Source organism: Orycteropus afer, unplaced genomic scaffold, assembly GCF_000298275.1.
Source record: "Orycteropus afer afer isolate SDZICR_OR568_19922 unplaced genomic scaffold, OryAfe1.0 scaffold00165, whole genome shotgun sequence".
Lineage (NCBI taxonomy): Eukaryota > Metazoa > Chordata > Mammalia > Tubulidentata > Orycteropodidae > Orycteropus > Orycteropus afer.
The window spans coordinates 4634052-4649199 of record NW_006921752.1 but is presented as its reverse complement, the minus strand read 5'-3'; the positions used below and the strand labels follow the sequence as shown (position 1 = coordinate 4649199).

The window sequence follows — 15148 nt, the reverse complement described above, 5'->3', positions numbered from 1 at the left end:
CTGCACCCTTCCAGGGCCCTCAGCACCAGGTTGCCTGCTTCAGGAGTCCTCACCGCCTCTTTCGACTCTCATTTGCCTCTTATGGATGCCCTACTTTGAAGAGCACTGTACTTGGGGTCAGAGAGACCCAAATTCAAGTCCTGACTGTTGCACCCATTGACTGCGTGACCTCAATTATGTTTATTTAACCTCTGACAGCCTCACTTTCTTCATCTGTTGAATGGGGATGAAAGGACTCCTTGACTGAAGCCATGAGAATGCAATGAACTAAGATATGTGAAAATGTTTCATACATGGAGGGGCACTCTACAGTATAAGTGTGTTAACACTGGTCCTTTTCAATCTTGTAGATACCCTGTCTTCTCTGTGAGTTAAGCACCTTGAGGGCAAAAGCTGGACCTTATTCATCTTTCTAAACCTTGTAATGCTTAGCCCAGGGCCAGGTACACAGTTGATGCTTTATCAATGTTTGATCAATGAGTGAAATGGGGTTGGAAAGATTCAGTTAACGCTTTGTCCTTCTGTGCAACTCTAAGAAGCTTTTTCTGCCCTCTTCTCCCCTGTGTGGGCTGAGCAGTCCAAATATGTGCTCCCAGTGCTCTCTGGGGCTCTGCTATCTTCACAGCTGGTGGAGTAATTGGTGGTTTGTCTGTGGCCATCACTACTCTGTGATCTACTTGAGTGTAAGGACTGTCTTCTCTTTCTGCTTCTCCAGTGCCTGGGCTGGGAGATGTCCAATGGGCTCTTGTTGGATGGGTGGATGGATATGGATAGATGGATGGCTATAGAGTAGGCTTCAGCTAATGAGTGGATAACAGTGTGGGAGGATATTGACAGTAGTGATGATAGCTGTAGATGGGTAAGAAGGAAACTGGCAATAGTAGGGAAACATGAATGGATGGAGAGTGGGCAAGGGCAGGGTGAGGAGAGGATATTCCAGGGAAAGGTGGGAGTGTGGAGTGGGAAGGGTGGGCTGGACCAAGGAAGTAGGGATGCTGTCTACCCAAAATTAGAGAGAAAAAGAGCCCCTCCCTTGGACACACTTACCTGGTGTCACTTTGAGGAACTGGTTCACCTCCTGGGGCTCAGCTTTGATCACGGGCAGCTGTGTCATCTCTCCTGGGGCCTGAGGAAGAGATAGGTCCAGCTCCATCAGCTGCCCCAGGACTGTTCTCACCATGGCATTCACCCCACCTCCCTCCCTGAGCCTGGTGGTGTACCCTGCACAGTTGGGGTAGTCGATACAATCAAGGTTCTGGGCTTGAGTGCTTGGAGAAGCCAAATCATGTCTAAGAGAACAAAATGGTGGCCAAATAGTGTGGTCCAGGCCTTCAGTTCAGAGGAGAGCTTCCTGTGGTTCTGAAGGCAGGGTCATCTTCCTGTGGAGGCTCACCATGTACTGTGAAGACCAGGTAAGCTTTGGTACACAGGATGCCATGAGGATAAGAGGTAGTGTCTAACTCATGAGAGTTGCTCAATGAATGGTAACCATAGAATGGTAAGAATTACTATAGTAAATAATAATAATAATAACAACAATAACAGAAGAGTTGTTAACTAGCATGAAGCTCTCTGAGTAGTTGAAGTTTGAAATGAGTCCTGAAATCTATCTAAATAGGAGTATCACCGATGAAGGGTGGGGCAGGTGGTGAGTGAGAGGAAAGCCATCCCAAGCAGAAGGAAAAGCACATGCAAAGAGAGGCCAGAAGAGCATTGCCTGATCTGGAAACCACAGGTATTCAGTATGTCTAGAGCATAGGGGGTGTTAGAGGTGGAGTGTCGGGAAAAGAGACCAGAAGGGCCTGGGCAGGCGCAGATTATAGGCAAAGGAGTTTGAAGCAATGAGGAGCCCCTCCCAGGTTTGAAGCAAGGAGCTGTTGGAATTAGATTTACATTTTTAGCAGCATAATTTTCTATTATTTATACCATAACTTGTTCCAGGAAGAACATGCATGACCTTAGACCTATGATTACCAACACACATATAAGCGGTGTTCTCTTTGAGGAAGACATTATGCTAAGTGTTGGATTTCAGGACCATCTCTCCTCCCCAGGTCTGCAGCCAGCAGAGAGAGGTCAGGATATTGTAGATGGGACATCAGAATTCCAAATTTAGGCAGATGAATAAGAATCATGGAAGGTTCAAGTTGGAAGGAAACGTGTGGACCCTGGTCTTTATTCCAGCTCTGCCCTGGGGTTGGTGAGGGGACAGATGAGGGAACTAAGACACAGAATAGTGACACTTGTGTGGGTCACACAGCTCATTACTGACAATGTCAATTGCTAGTTTCTGTGCTTTCTGCTATGGTGTTGTGACTTCACTAGAGTGTGGGCACTGGGGTCTGGTGGGCAGAGCTTGGATCACAACTCCACTGTATCTGCCTCTGTTATTGTGGCTAAGATGAGTGACTCCTTGAACATCTGTTTCCTCATCCAAGGCACGTGCCCAGTCTCCAAGACCCTGGCTGCTTTCACCCCTTCCCCTCCTGCTTGGCAAGGCCCGAGGAGTCACCGAGCCTCTCTTGGAGGTGGTTTCAAAAGACCCTGCACAGCTGCAGCCAACCCTTGATGGTTCTGGTCAGAGGAGGGGCAGGGAGGAGCTGACCTTTCTTGCCTTTGGCTACATACAGTTTGATCAGGTGAGCCACGTGCCAGCAGGGGGCAGGGCCAGCCACGCTCCAACTGTAGGGTTTTTAAGATGATCCCATACTGTAGAATCTTAGAGTTAGGAGCACCTTAGAGATGGTACACTCTTCCATTTTACAGAGGGAAAGCTGAAGTAGAAAAGAATAAATACAACACATCCAGAGCGCAAGGGAGGAGTTGAGCTGGGGCCCAGGCCTCTCTCAGGGGCTAGAGGTCTGGGCCTCACACTCCCAAAGAGGGTCTTTTTTTTTTCTTAAAATCCCTGTGCCCTTCTCATCCATGTATTCCTGTCTGTCCAGCTTTCCTTCTGTGTGAGTGCTACCCCTCTGGTGTCTTGGTGTCTCATGGCTGATTGATCCAAGGGGTGAATCTCCCTAGAGTAGGTGGGTACATCTCCCTGGGGTAGGTGTTCTGTATGTAGGTTTTTCTATTGATGGGCTGAGAGTCAATCCATGGATGTAAGTCCATTTCTAGGCCTGAAGGGTAACTGGGGCCATGGGCTTTTGATATCAACTTTGGATTTACAGCTGAATGCCATTCTCTATTCATGTATTCATGGGCTGGGGATGGGGCGGTGGGGGGTGGAGGCTGACATGAAAGTATAGGTTAAAAATTAATTTCATAAATGTAAACAATTGAAATGTAGTACAATTTTTGTGATTTTATTTTGGCCTTTCTTCTTTTTTTAAAAAATTCTGAAGCTCTGGAGTCTTTCCATCACTGAGAACCTGGCCCTGGCCCGTGATACCCAGCCTGCCTGGCTTGCTCTAAGCTTTCCTTCTGCACACAGTGAGGCTCTCAGCATACTCCGAGGGTGCTGGGCTTTGTGCTCAAGCTAGGACTGTGAAGGGATTGCCACAGGGGGAGGCAGAGGCATGGTCTGTGAGCCCCACCCTCAGTCCTGGGGCTGACATCTCCCTGTTCATAGCGCCCCACGGTGCACATGACTTTGGGTATCTATTTCCACCAATGACCCATCACCCTTCCTCCCTCCCTCAGCACCTACAGACAGTCCCCAGGCTCACCTGGTGGGGGATGGGCAGCCTGGACAGGGGGTTGAGGCCCAGCAGTGGGGTGGTGGCCATGGCGGCGGCGGCAGCCATAGCGGAGGAGGCAGCCAGAGGGTCCATGGGCAGCTCCGGGCTCTGCTCCTGCTTCACCATGACGGAGCACAGTTTGTGCCCCAGCACCCATGCTCCATGCTCCACGTCTGGGGGAAGGGGCAGGACCCAGGCTTAGGGGACTCCTGGAGCAGAGGGCTCAGCCCCCTCCTGCCCCTGGGAGCTGCTCTGGACTGGACACAGGAGAGATGCCAAGGTGCACTTGGAGGTGGCAGGAAGGGGCAAGGGAGGGGCGCTTGTGAGGTGGGTGGGTAGGTTGAGCTGGGGCCAGGGTGGGTGAGGACATCCTCTTCATTCAACAACTTACAGAATGGGCTTGGTCAACAGACCTGGACCCCTTCTGACTGGCTGTGTGTGCTTACACAAGTTGTTTAGCCTTAGTTCCTCATCTGTAAAATGGGGAAAGGAACCAACCGATCAGTTTGCCAATTGCTGTCGAGTTGATTCCAACTCATGGCAACCCCATGTGTGTCAGAGTAGAGCTGAACTTAGAGTTTTCAGTGACTGATTTTTCAGAAACGGCACACGAGGGCTTTCTTTCAAGATGCCTCTCGGTGGACTGGAACCTCCAACCTTTTGGTTAGCAGCCCAGTGTGTTAACTGCACCACCCAGCGAGTCAGGGAAGGGAACAAGACCTACCTAGTAGGGAGGCTGGGAGGATTAAATAGAATAATGCATAAAGCACTTAACACCATGCATGATGAAAAATACATGTTTAACAAATAGTCATTGTGAATGTGGTCAGTGCAGCGTTGTAACCGCTTGCTGAGCACCAGGCTTGGTTACAGGCAGTTTGTGCAGTTGGAATGGAAAGGGCAGTGGTATATGGGGTCGAGTGGCCACAGGGGTGGCAAGGACTTGAAGTCAGGGATAAGAGCTGTGACTTAACTTAATCCTAGAGGTAATGGGGCAGCCATTGGAGAGTTTTCAACATGTTTGGATTTATATGTTTTTTTAACAAAGATCACTTTGCCTGGTGTAGAGATTGGAATGGCTTTTGGCAAGATGGTGGCAGGGAAACCCTCAGGGGGCTTTTGAAATAGTCCAAGCAGGGGGATGGAGAGGAGGGGATATGTTAGAGACAAATTTAGAAGGAAGAATCTATAGGACTTGAGACGTAGGGGGTGTGAGGGGTGCGAGGAGTGAGGGGTGATGCTCATGTCTCCCACTCAGAGTCTACCTCCTACCCACATAGTGGGCCTCCTGGTCTCATCTGGGCCATACGGCAGTGGCTGGCTCACATCACCCCTTCTCCATGATGGATGCCCACAGTCCTCTACCCCACATCATCCCTGCTTATGGAGGCCCCAGTGCCTGGACCAGACGGCAGCCCAAGAAGCAGCCTGGTAAAGTAGGGTTGGCGGGGCTGGCATGCAGGGGAGGGGCTGGAGGGGCCTTTGGAACCCACTGTGGGTGGGGAGAGGGGTCAGTGGCTTGGCTGCCTGATTTCACTGTAGAGGCCAGGCCCCGCCCAGCAGGGAGCCTGAGTGCCTGGCTCTAGGCCACAGGCTGCCCCCACGTTCCAGGAACACCCACCATCTACCCAAATTACAGGACCAGGCCTCTGGTCTCCGGGAAGCTGTCCCCTGCAAAGGGCCCACAGACAAATTGCTTTAAAAATAGACTTGGGGTGGCCAGGGAGGAGTAGCTGGGCTGGCTCAGTAAGGGTGGATGAGACCCTGCCATGGGAGGGGGTGGTCACCCCTACACCCCTGCCCTGCCCTTTGAGGAGGCCTCTGGAAGCTTGGCTAAGGCCAAGGCACTGTGGGAGGCTGAGACTTCAGCAGCCACAAGTCCTGGAACAATTTACAACCCCAGAGCGTGTCCCTGCCCTCACCAGGTGGTGGTACAAAGGCTTGCCTCTGCCCCTGGGGAATTCTGAGAGCCCTAGAAGTGGTTCACACTTCTTGTGCGGTGGGCTGCTCTAAGCTCTTGCACTAACTCGCTTCCTCCTCCCAAACACCTATGGGGCAGATAGATGAAAAAGCCAAGAAACTCACTCAAGATCATTGTCCTCTGGAGGGGGACAGACGGAATACAAACCTTCTTCATTGTTTCAGCCACCTACTAGAATTTTTAGATGCAGAATGAAAATGTTTTGTGTGCCATCGACTCGACTCTGATTCACAGTGATCCTGTATGACAGAGTAGAACTACCCTATATGGTTTCCCAGGCTGTAATCTTTATGGGAGTAGATTACCAGGTCTCTTCTCTGGTAGCATAGTGCCTAAGGCACTTGACTGCTAACCAGAAGGCTGGCGGTTCAAACCCACCAGCCAGTTCTCGGAAGGAAGATTGGGCAAGCTACTTCCATAGTGATACTGCCTCGGAAGGAGGGGTCGCTATGAGTGGGGTCCAACTTGATGGCACATAACAACAACAAGAACATCTCTGGTGGAGCCACTGGGTGGGTTCGATCTGCTGACCTTTCAGTTAGCAGTCAAGTGCTCAACCGTTTTGCCACTAGACCACCTTACAATGAAAATAGTCACAAATCATCTATTATTAATTTTTTAATTATTAAAAAGGTTATATACATACAGTATGGGCATATAACATATATCAACAATGAAAATAGCCACTAATTATTGATACATATTTTGTGCTAGGCACTGAGTTGGGTACTGTATGTATATAATTTTTAATCCTGACTAGAACTCTCAAAGTGCATATTAGCTTCATTTTATAGTTGAGGAAATAGTCTCAGAGAGGTTAAGTAACTTGCCCAATATCACAGTAGCAAGTGGAGGCACCAGTATGCATACTAAGGCCTGTTTGGTTCCAAACCCAGTGTGTTTGCTGTGCATTGGGTGTGGCAAACTGGGAAGTGGCAAGAATGGGATATTTAGAATCAGGGGACTTGGTCCCAAGTTTCTGCTCTGCATTTTACTGTGACCTTGACAACTCAGCTTTCCTGAAATCTCATTTTTCTTATGGTCAAAAGGGACTTATGACAGAAGTGATTCTGACTTCACATGTCAGTTTTGAGAAATAAACGAGGTAACTAACCTGAAGGCACTCGTAAACTGGACAGTGCTGTGAAAATGCTTATTGTTATTCCCATTTGTAGATGAAGAAACTGAGGCTTGTAGAGGTTAAGAGACCTGTCCATGGTCACCCAGCTAAAACTGATAGGGCCAGGACCACCTGTATTTGAGGAAATGCCCAAAAGAAGGCCATTTCTAGGTGGGGCACTGGCTGGAGTTCTTGAGGATTACCTGACAGGAAAGACTCAGAGTGCCCTTTGCTTTAAAGTGTGTGTGTGTGTGTGTGTGTGTTTGGTGGGGGGTGGTTTGGAAGACAGAGGAGCTGTGGGGAACCCCACTCTCAGGAATAAAAGCAGAGTGCAGGGGTCTCCCCCATGTAACATGTGGGAGGCATCGCAGCACAAGGAGGTGGTAAAGTACTGGAGTCGTTGTAACTTGTCCACACTTATTATCTTATCACCCCAACTGCTCTCTCTGTCAGTGCTTCTCAGACCTGAGGCGCATCAGAATCACTGGGATGGCTGGGCCTCACCAGCAGGGTTCCTATTTCAGTAGGTCTGGGGTAGGAGCTCTGGTTGTACTGTGGTTAAAGCATTGGGCTGCTGACCAAAAGGTCAGCAGTTGGAACCCACCAGCCTCTCCATGGGAGAAAGATGAAACAGTCTGCTTCAGTAAAAATCTACAGCCTTGAAAACCCTATGGGGGCAGTTCTACTCTGCCCTATAAGGTCACTATAAGTTGGAATTGACTTGATGGTAGTGGTTTGGTTTGGGGTGGGACTTGAGAATTTGCATTTCTGACAAGTTCCCAGGTGATGTTGGTTTTGCTGGTCTGGGGACCACACTTGGTAAACCATTGACCTACAACAGTGAAGAGCCTTTTGAGAAGAGCTCATGTGGGTTTGATTAGAGGGAGAACAGAAAGTCATGGAGCAGTACCCCACGGAAGTGGTCTGTGAGCAGTTCTTCTGGGAGCCTCTGGCCTTTTCATCCTGCCGGCTTGCTCCTGTGTCCCTTCTGGTTCCTCCCTTCCTGGGCTTCTGAGTCTGTGCTGTCCCTGGCCCTTGCCACCTCTTACCTTGGGTGGTGTCCTCCATCTTGATGGGCACGAGGGGACTCTGAGGCGCTGAGTCACCACTCAGGGAGTAGCTATGCTCAGCCTGGATGCCTGGTGTTGGGGAGTCCAATTCCATGTCTAGGAGAGGGCTCTTCTCATCCAGCACTGGGTCATCAAAGAAGCTGCTGAAGAGATCATTAGAGAAGTCCTCCATGTTCTCCGCAAAGTGGTCCAGATGCTCAGGAAAGTGCTAGGGAAGGAGGAGGGGAGGAGAAGAGGGGATTCACATTAATTTGGGAAGGGGGTGTAGATAGTGCTGTGGTAGTACCACCACTCCTGCTGCCACCCCCACCATCATCAACTCCCCCATTTACCAACATCACCAATATAGATTTTTTTTTTATTGTGATTTGGGTGAAAATTTACAGAGCAAATTCACTTTCCATACAGCAGTTCACATACACTTTGTCTCATGACACTGACCACAATTCACCACAATGCAACAGCTCCCCTCCCACTTCCTCCCAACAGTCACCTCTTCCCTGTGTCCATCCCTCCATGCACCCCTGCCCCGAGCTGTCTTCTGGTGCATAAACAGCCCTTCTTTCTCCCATGATTGTTTTCTCCAAGGAGTGTATCTACCCCAGGTAAATGTTCAACTCCTATGCCTGTCTTTTGCTTGGCTGGAAGCCGCAGGTGTGGGTTCAATTCTAGACCTGAAGGGCAGTTAGGGGCCATAGTCTCAGTGCTTCCAGCAGGCTCTATCAGACCAGCAGACCTGGCCCCCCCTTTCTTTTTCCAAATGCTTTTGAGTTTTGTTCCACATTATTCTCCCTCTCTATCCAACGTCTCCTGCAGAGTTCCCCCTCTAAGTGGTTGACATTGGTAGCCGCCAATACCAATTTTTGTTATTCCAATCACTATCAGTAGGACTGTCCTCACCATTACCTCCCTCACCACCACTCCACTACTGCTATAACTGCCAGTGCCAACATCAGCCCTGCTAGCATCACACCATTACCATGGTCATCACCATTACCTCCACATCATGTCCACCACCGTTCCTCTACAACCCTCAGTACCACCACGACTGTTTCTCCACCACCATCACCACCATTATCCTAAAGGCTGAGCTGCGGAAGCTGTGGAAGAAGTCTGGGGCCAGGCCACAGGACACTGGGTTCTAGTCCTAGCTCTGGAACTGTGGCCAAATCACTTACCCTGCCTAAATCTGGCTCTTGGTTAGCTATATCAAGCTTCATGGGCTTGATGTGAAGACTAAGCAAAAGAAGAACTGTGTGTCTATGCTAGCAAGTTTGCGTTTCAAAGGAAATGTGAGGGACTTTTGTATTATCTTGTGCTGGGACGTGGGGAGAGAGGGAAGGAGGGGGGCAGAAATTTTGAGGCCTCCACTCCCCTCATTCACACAGTCCCAACCTGTCCTTGGGCCTCCAGCATCTTCCTTTCCCAGCCATTCTTTCTGCCAAGAGATTAGGCTCTGGAACCTATTGCTTGGGTTTGAATCCTGGCCTTGACACTTCTAGTTATGACTCAGTGCTGTTCAGACTGTGGGTGGTGACTCATTTGGGTTGTGAAATCAATTTAGTGGGTCATGACCAGAATTTAAGAAAAAATAAAGCAAAACATAATAGAGTAGAAAAGATCAGGGTTGCTGCACATAGTGAAGTGGAATTTTGTCTTGTGAATTCTCTCTCTCTCTGTACTTGGTAATGATGCAAACTGTATTTCTTATCTGAAAAATCCTGTGCTCTGTGATCTTGGGAAAGTTAATTAACTCCTCTGTTTTTCATTTCCTCTCCCTCTGTGCAGTAGAATGGTAATAGTTTCTACATGTTAGGATTGTTGTGAGGATTAAACAAATGAATACATACACATCGGGCAGTCCCTGGCACATGGTAATTACTCAACAAATGTTACCTTTTACTATAAATACAGCATCCCAGTGGCTAGCACATAGTAGGTGCTTCTAAGTTCTCTCTCTCTAAGGAATTATAAATGTGTAAGGAAATGTTAGGCTGCAGTGGTGGTGCAGTGGTATAATTCTTGCCTTCCATGTGCGAGACCTGGGTTCAATTCCTGGCCAGTGCACCTTAGCGCGGCCACCACCCTCTGATAGTGGGTTGCTATGATGCTGTACAGGTTTCAGTGGAGCTTCCAGACTAACAAAGACTAGGAAGAAAGGCCTAGTGATCCACTTCCAAAAACTCAGCCAGTGAAACCCTGTGGATCACAAGGGGCTGATCTCATTGTGCATGGGTCCACATCAGTGGAGGCAACTCAACAACAGCTAACAACAAAGGAATGTGGCTGCTGACTGCTCCTTCTCTGTTGAAAGACAAAGAGACGGAGGGGCTGCTTCAGGTCCTGGAGCCCCACCTGGTCAGTGGCTTAGGACTTGCTTCTGGAGAATTGTCTAAAGGTCTGGAGGGAGTTATTGGCCTTTCTGGCCTGGAATACTAGGAGTCTGTCCCGGTCCAGATAAGGAGCCCTGGGGATGCTGTGGTTAAGTGCTTGGCTTCGAACTGACTGGTTGGCAGTTTAAACCCACCAGTCGCTCTGCAGGAAAATGTGTGACAGTCTGCTCCTGTAAAGATTTACAGCCTTGGAAACTCTATGGGACACTTCTCTGCCTATAGGGTTACTATGAGTCAGAATGGGTTTGTTTTTTTCTCGGTTCCAGTTCAGAAAGGATGGGAGAGAGGCCTTCTGCCTGGAAATAAGGCTGAGTGTTCAAGGTTAGAAGAGCATCGTGTGGGTTGAACAAAGGACGAGCACAAACTTTGGAGTCAGAAAGATCAGCTTTCAACAATTAAACCAAACTCACTGCCATCGAGTTGATTCCAGCTCCTCATAGTGACCCCTTTTGGGTTTCAAGGTGCTAAATCCTTAAGGAAGGAGATTGCCCAGTCTTCCTTCCACAGAGTGTCTCATGGGTTTGAACCGCCAGGCTTCTGGTTAGCAGTCAAATGCCTTAGGCACTATGCCACCAGAGCTCCTTGCTCTTTTAACTGCTAAGTTAAGGAGCTCTGGTGGTGTAGTGATTAAAGCATTTGACTGCTAACTAAAAGGTCAGTGGTTCGAACCCACCAATTGCTCTGCCGAACAAAGATGGGGTTGCTATGAGTGGGAATGGATTCAATGGCAGTGAGTTTGTTCTTTTGGTTTTAATTGCTAAGTTACTTAATCTTTCTGTGCTTCAGTTTCTCATCTGTAAAGTGGGGGAAATAATAGTTCCTGCTTTATAGGCTTGTCATGAGGATCACATATATGTTAAGTGTTTAATACTCAACTCATAGAATTATGAGGATAAAATGAGTAAATACCCAATAAAAACTTAGAACAGTGGCTAGTGTGCAGTGAGTGCTCAATAATTGTTAGCCATTGTTATTAGGAGAAACCACAGCCCCTAACTCTGAGCCTAAGCTGAGCTCTGGAACCAATGCCGGGAGGTGGGTTGATCCTCCCCCCTCCAAACCAAGTGTGATCAGACAATCCAGACAAATTGAGTTCAGAAACCTCATGAATTTAGGCACTATCCTCCTTTCCCAGTTACCAGAAATCCTCCTCCTCCACAGTTGTGGTTTAACCTTCCAAAGTGCTTTCATAAGCATCACTGCATTTAATCCTCATAATCACCCAATGAGTAAGGAAGGCCAGTATCCCAGTATCTGTATTTGATATTTGCGGGGAAACTGAGGCCCAGAGAGCCAAGTGGTCTGAGATCCCACAGCAGGGAATACCCACAACCCTCATTGCTCAGCCCTTCCCCAGCTACAGCAGGCATCCTGCTGGTAGGTAATTGCCTGAAAGCCCCTTGAGGACTGGCCGTAGCTTGTTCATCTGCTGGATCCCAACAGGAGGCCCATGAAAACAAAAAACAACAACAAAACCCCAGTTGCGGTTGAGGAATTGCTGACTCATGGGACTCATGGTGACCCCATGGATGTCAGAGTAGGACTGTGCTCCACAGGGTTTGCAGTGGCTGATTTTTGGAAGTAGATCAGCAGGACTTTCTTCTGAGATGTCTCTGGGTGGCCTAGAACTTACAGCCTCTTAGTTAGCAGATGAATGCATTAACCATCCACACCACCCAGGGACTCCCTGGCTCATGATAAAAAAGAAAACCCATTGCCTTTAAGTGAATTCTGACTCATGATGACCCCATGTGTTATAGAGAAGAACTGCTTCATAGTTTTCTTGGCTATAATCTTACTGCTGACCGAAAGTTTGTTGGTTCAAACCCGCCCAGTAGCTCTGCTAGAAAAAGACCTGATGATTTGCTTCCAAGAAGACTTCAGCCTAGAAAACTCTGAGGGGGCAGTTCTAGTCTGTCACATGTGGTCACTCTGAGTGGAAACTGACAACAACATCTTTACAAGGAGATCATCAGCCCGTTCTTCCACGGTGCTGTGGGTAGGTTTGAACCACCAACCTTTAGTTTAGTAGAGCAGCACCAATCTTTTATGCCACCCGTGGACCTTGGCTCATGATAGACAAGTAATAAATATTGGTGGAAGGATAGGGCCTTGTACCCCAGAGAGCAATGTCTTCAGTAAGTCATATCCAGCAATGCTTGCGTGAGGCAGTAGAGGAAGTCAGAGGCCTCAGCTGAACAAATTCCTAAGAACAACTGTGACCCCAGATGACTGCCATTCATGTGGTATAAAACCCCCAACCACCCAGCTAGGGCTCAGCCAGATCTGTGGTAGCCACACCCTCTGCAGAGCCCAGGTCAGCCCAGCTGGGGGTGCTATTTCCCCCAGCTCTCTCTCTCTCAGTGTCTCAAAGGCCTGGTGTGGGGCTGGGTGGGAGGGGCTGGTGAGGAAAGGGTGAGTCAGCTGCAAAGGTATTTCTCCAGCAGCTGCTTCTCCGGAGATAAGGATTTGCCAAGCCCCTTCCCGGGGCCTGGGAGAGGAAAGATGCTTCCTGCATTCTGGGTTAGAGTCCTTGAAGGCCTCTGCTCCAAGCAGATGAATCAGGTCATTCTGAGACCCCTTTCTGGGTGTCCACCAGAACCCACTGAGGGAGCTTGGTAGGCCCCCTTTGTGAGTACCCCGCACCCCACCTGCTGGAAACAGCAGCGAAAACCCAGTATGATTGAGCTGCCAGAGTTTCAAGAGCCAAGTGGAAGGGGAGGGCGGCCAAAGGGCAGGCAGTATGGGGGTGGAGGCACCAGGCCTCCTTGCTCCAGGCTTTCTGTGTGCTGGGCAGAACTCTGGTGATAATGGTGGAAATGTCCCCTCCCTCCCCCTAGGCCTGATGTGACTATAGCAGAAGGGACATCCCCTAGAGAGCATTTGTGGTCTCCTACTTCTGGTAGCACAGTGGCTAAGACACTTGCCTGCTAACCAGACGGCTGGCGGTTCAAACCCACCAGCCACTCCTCGGAAGGAAGGTTGGGCAATCCTACTTCTGTAGTGATACTGCCTTGGAAACCCAAGGAGGGGTCGCTATTGAGTCGGGGCCAACTCGATGGCACATAACAACAACAAACTTCTACCTAGAAGAAGCTCTGGGTAGTGCAGACTGTTAATATGCTTGGCTGTTAACCAAAAGGTTGGAAGTTCAAGTCCACTCAGAGGTTCCTCTGAAGCTCTACTTCCAATACCTCAGCCACTGAAAACCTTACGGAGCTCAATTCTATTCTGACATCCATGGGCTTGCGGTGAGTTGGAGTAGACTTGGGGCAACTGGTTTTACTTCCATCTGGTGCTGGCCTATCAGGAGCTCAGTTACTTTTGGTTTATGTCATTTAGAGATAGATGGGACCTGAAAAAGCCCATAGTCCATGCCCCCCTTACTAGATTTGCTATTGAGGAAACTGAGGCCCAGAGAGGGAAAGCTAGCTACTCCAGGTCACACAGTGAGTTAGGGATGTGAGAGGGTCTTCTCCGCAACTCAGGGGCTGCACAAGGGGTGTGGTCACCCTCTCCTAGTCCTCTTACATCTTTCTTTCTGTTCTCACCTTCTCCCCAAGCCTGGGAAGCCCACTCCTCCTGCACTTCAGGTCTTCTCAGCTCCAGCGCCTTCTCTGGTCTCCCCCAACCATACCCAGCCCTCCCTCCCTCCAGTTCACACACATAAAGTTCAGGTTTCAGACTATTCCATGGAGATTATTGGGGGGTGAGAGTGGTGTCAGGAGGAATCTACAAACGACAGAGGGTGGTGGGTCAACGTACTGAGCAGTGAGGGTTCTACTGGGGTGAAGGTTCTACGGGGGTGCCTTTCCAAGCAACGGCGGTGGGAAGCCAGAGAAGGAAATATTATGATTTGTTTCCCTCCTCGTTAAAGACTTTTTCCTACAGTCGTGCCAACAAAAGCTCCTTCTCGGCGGCCACGCAGAGCGGAGCCGGCTCCATCGCTTGAAGGAGAGTTCCAGGGCTCCCCCGCCCGCAGACTCCCGTACCCCTCCTCTCCACGGCACCTCCCGCCCAAGCCAGACCCCAGTAGCCCGCCCCCTTAAATCTTGAAGTAGCCAAATTAGGTCTGCCCAGCGAGGCCCACAAAAGGTTAACGCCGGCGCGCGTGGGGCCGCCCCTCACCGGAATCCAGCCTGCTTATTGGTGGGAGCTGCAGAGCTCCTGACCAATGGGAGGAAACTGCGAGAAGCAGACGGCGGCGGCGGGTAAGGAAGCGAGGAAACGCAGGATTAACTCGGAGGAGGTCCCGGGGGTTTGCTGACGGCCCGGTCATCTAGGAGGGAGGATGATCTAGACTCCTTCTGTGTCTGGGGCAGATTAGAGGCAGAAACGGCCCCTTTAAGGTTCTGGCAGGGCCCAGCAGTCCCAAGGTGTTCTAAAGCCTCGACCCTGCACTCGGAGTGGGAGGAGGGTCTCCTCTGTTGTCCCCGGCGCGAGGGGTGGGCCGGGCTGCAATTCTTAATTTCCCTTACGGCTCTTCTCGTGGAGCTACCGGGGACACACTGGTGGAGCAGCGTCTTGGGCTCTGCTTCTGGGTGGGGAGCGTCGCCCGAGCGGTAATAGGAGCACTCAGCCCCCTCCCCCAGAGTCCCTCCATTGGGGTCACTGCTGAGAAAGGGTGCAGTTCAAGTGGCTCTGCTGTCTAGGGGCGGGGGGGGTGGGGAGAAGGGACTTCCCAGACCCTGGCGCGCCCCTTCTCGAAGGCCCCCAGCCCCCTCGGCGTCTGCACTCTTATCCCAGGCTTCTGCCCTTCCCTGGCCCAGGCTGATTCAGTCTGTGCTTGGGAAAGAAGGAAGCAGACCGGAGTGGGTCCAGAATGAGCTGTGGGATTGTGGGGAGGAGGGGACTACTGCGCCCGACATTCCTTCCGAGAGAGTGTGAGCTCTAAGGAGAGG

General features: G+C 50.1%; 1 protein-coding gene across 1 annotated transcript in view; it reads right to left on the bottom strand.

The window, feature by feature from the left end:
- Positions 1 to 15148, bottom strand: part of CREB3L1 (cAMP responsive element binding protein 3 like 1) — a 43748-nt gene that overhangs the window by 13391 nt on the left and 15209 nt on the right. The window contains exons 2-4 of the mRNA XM_007946535.2: positions 7834 to 8062; positions 3672 to 3856; positions 1048 to 1126 (exon numbers count right to left, since the gene is read on the bottom strand). Coding sequence (XP_007944726.1) covers positions 1048 to 1126; positions 3672 to 3856; positions 7834 to 8062 — 493 coding nt within the window. The remainder of the gene's footprint in view (positions 1 to 1047; positions 1127 to 3671; positions 3857 to 7833; positions 8063 to 15148) is intronic.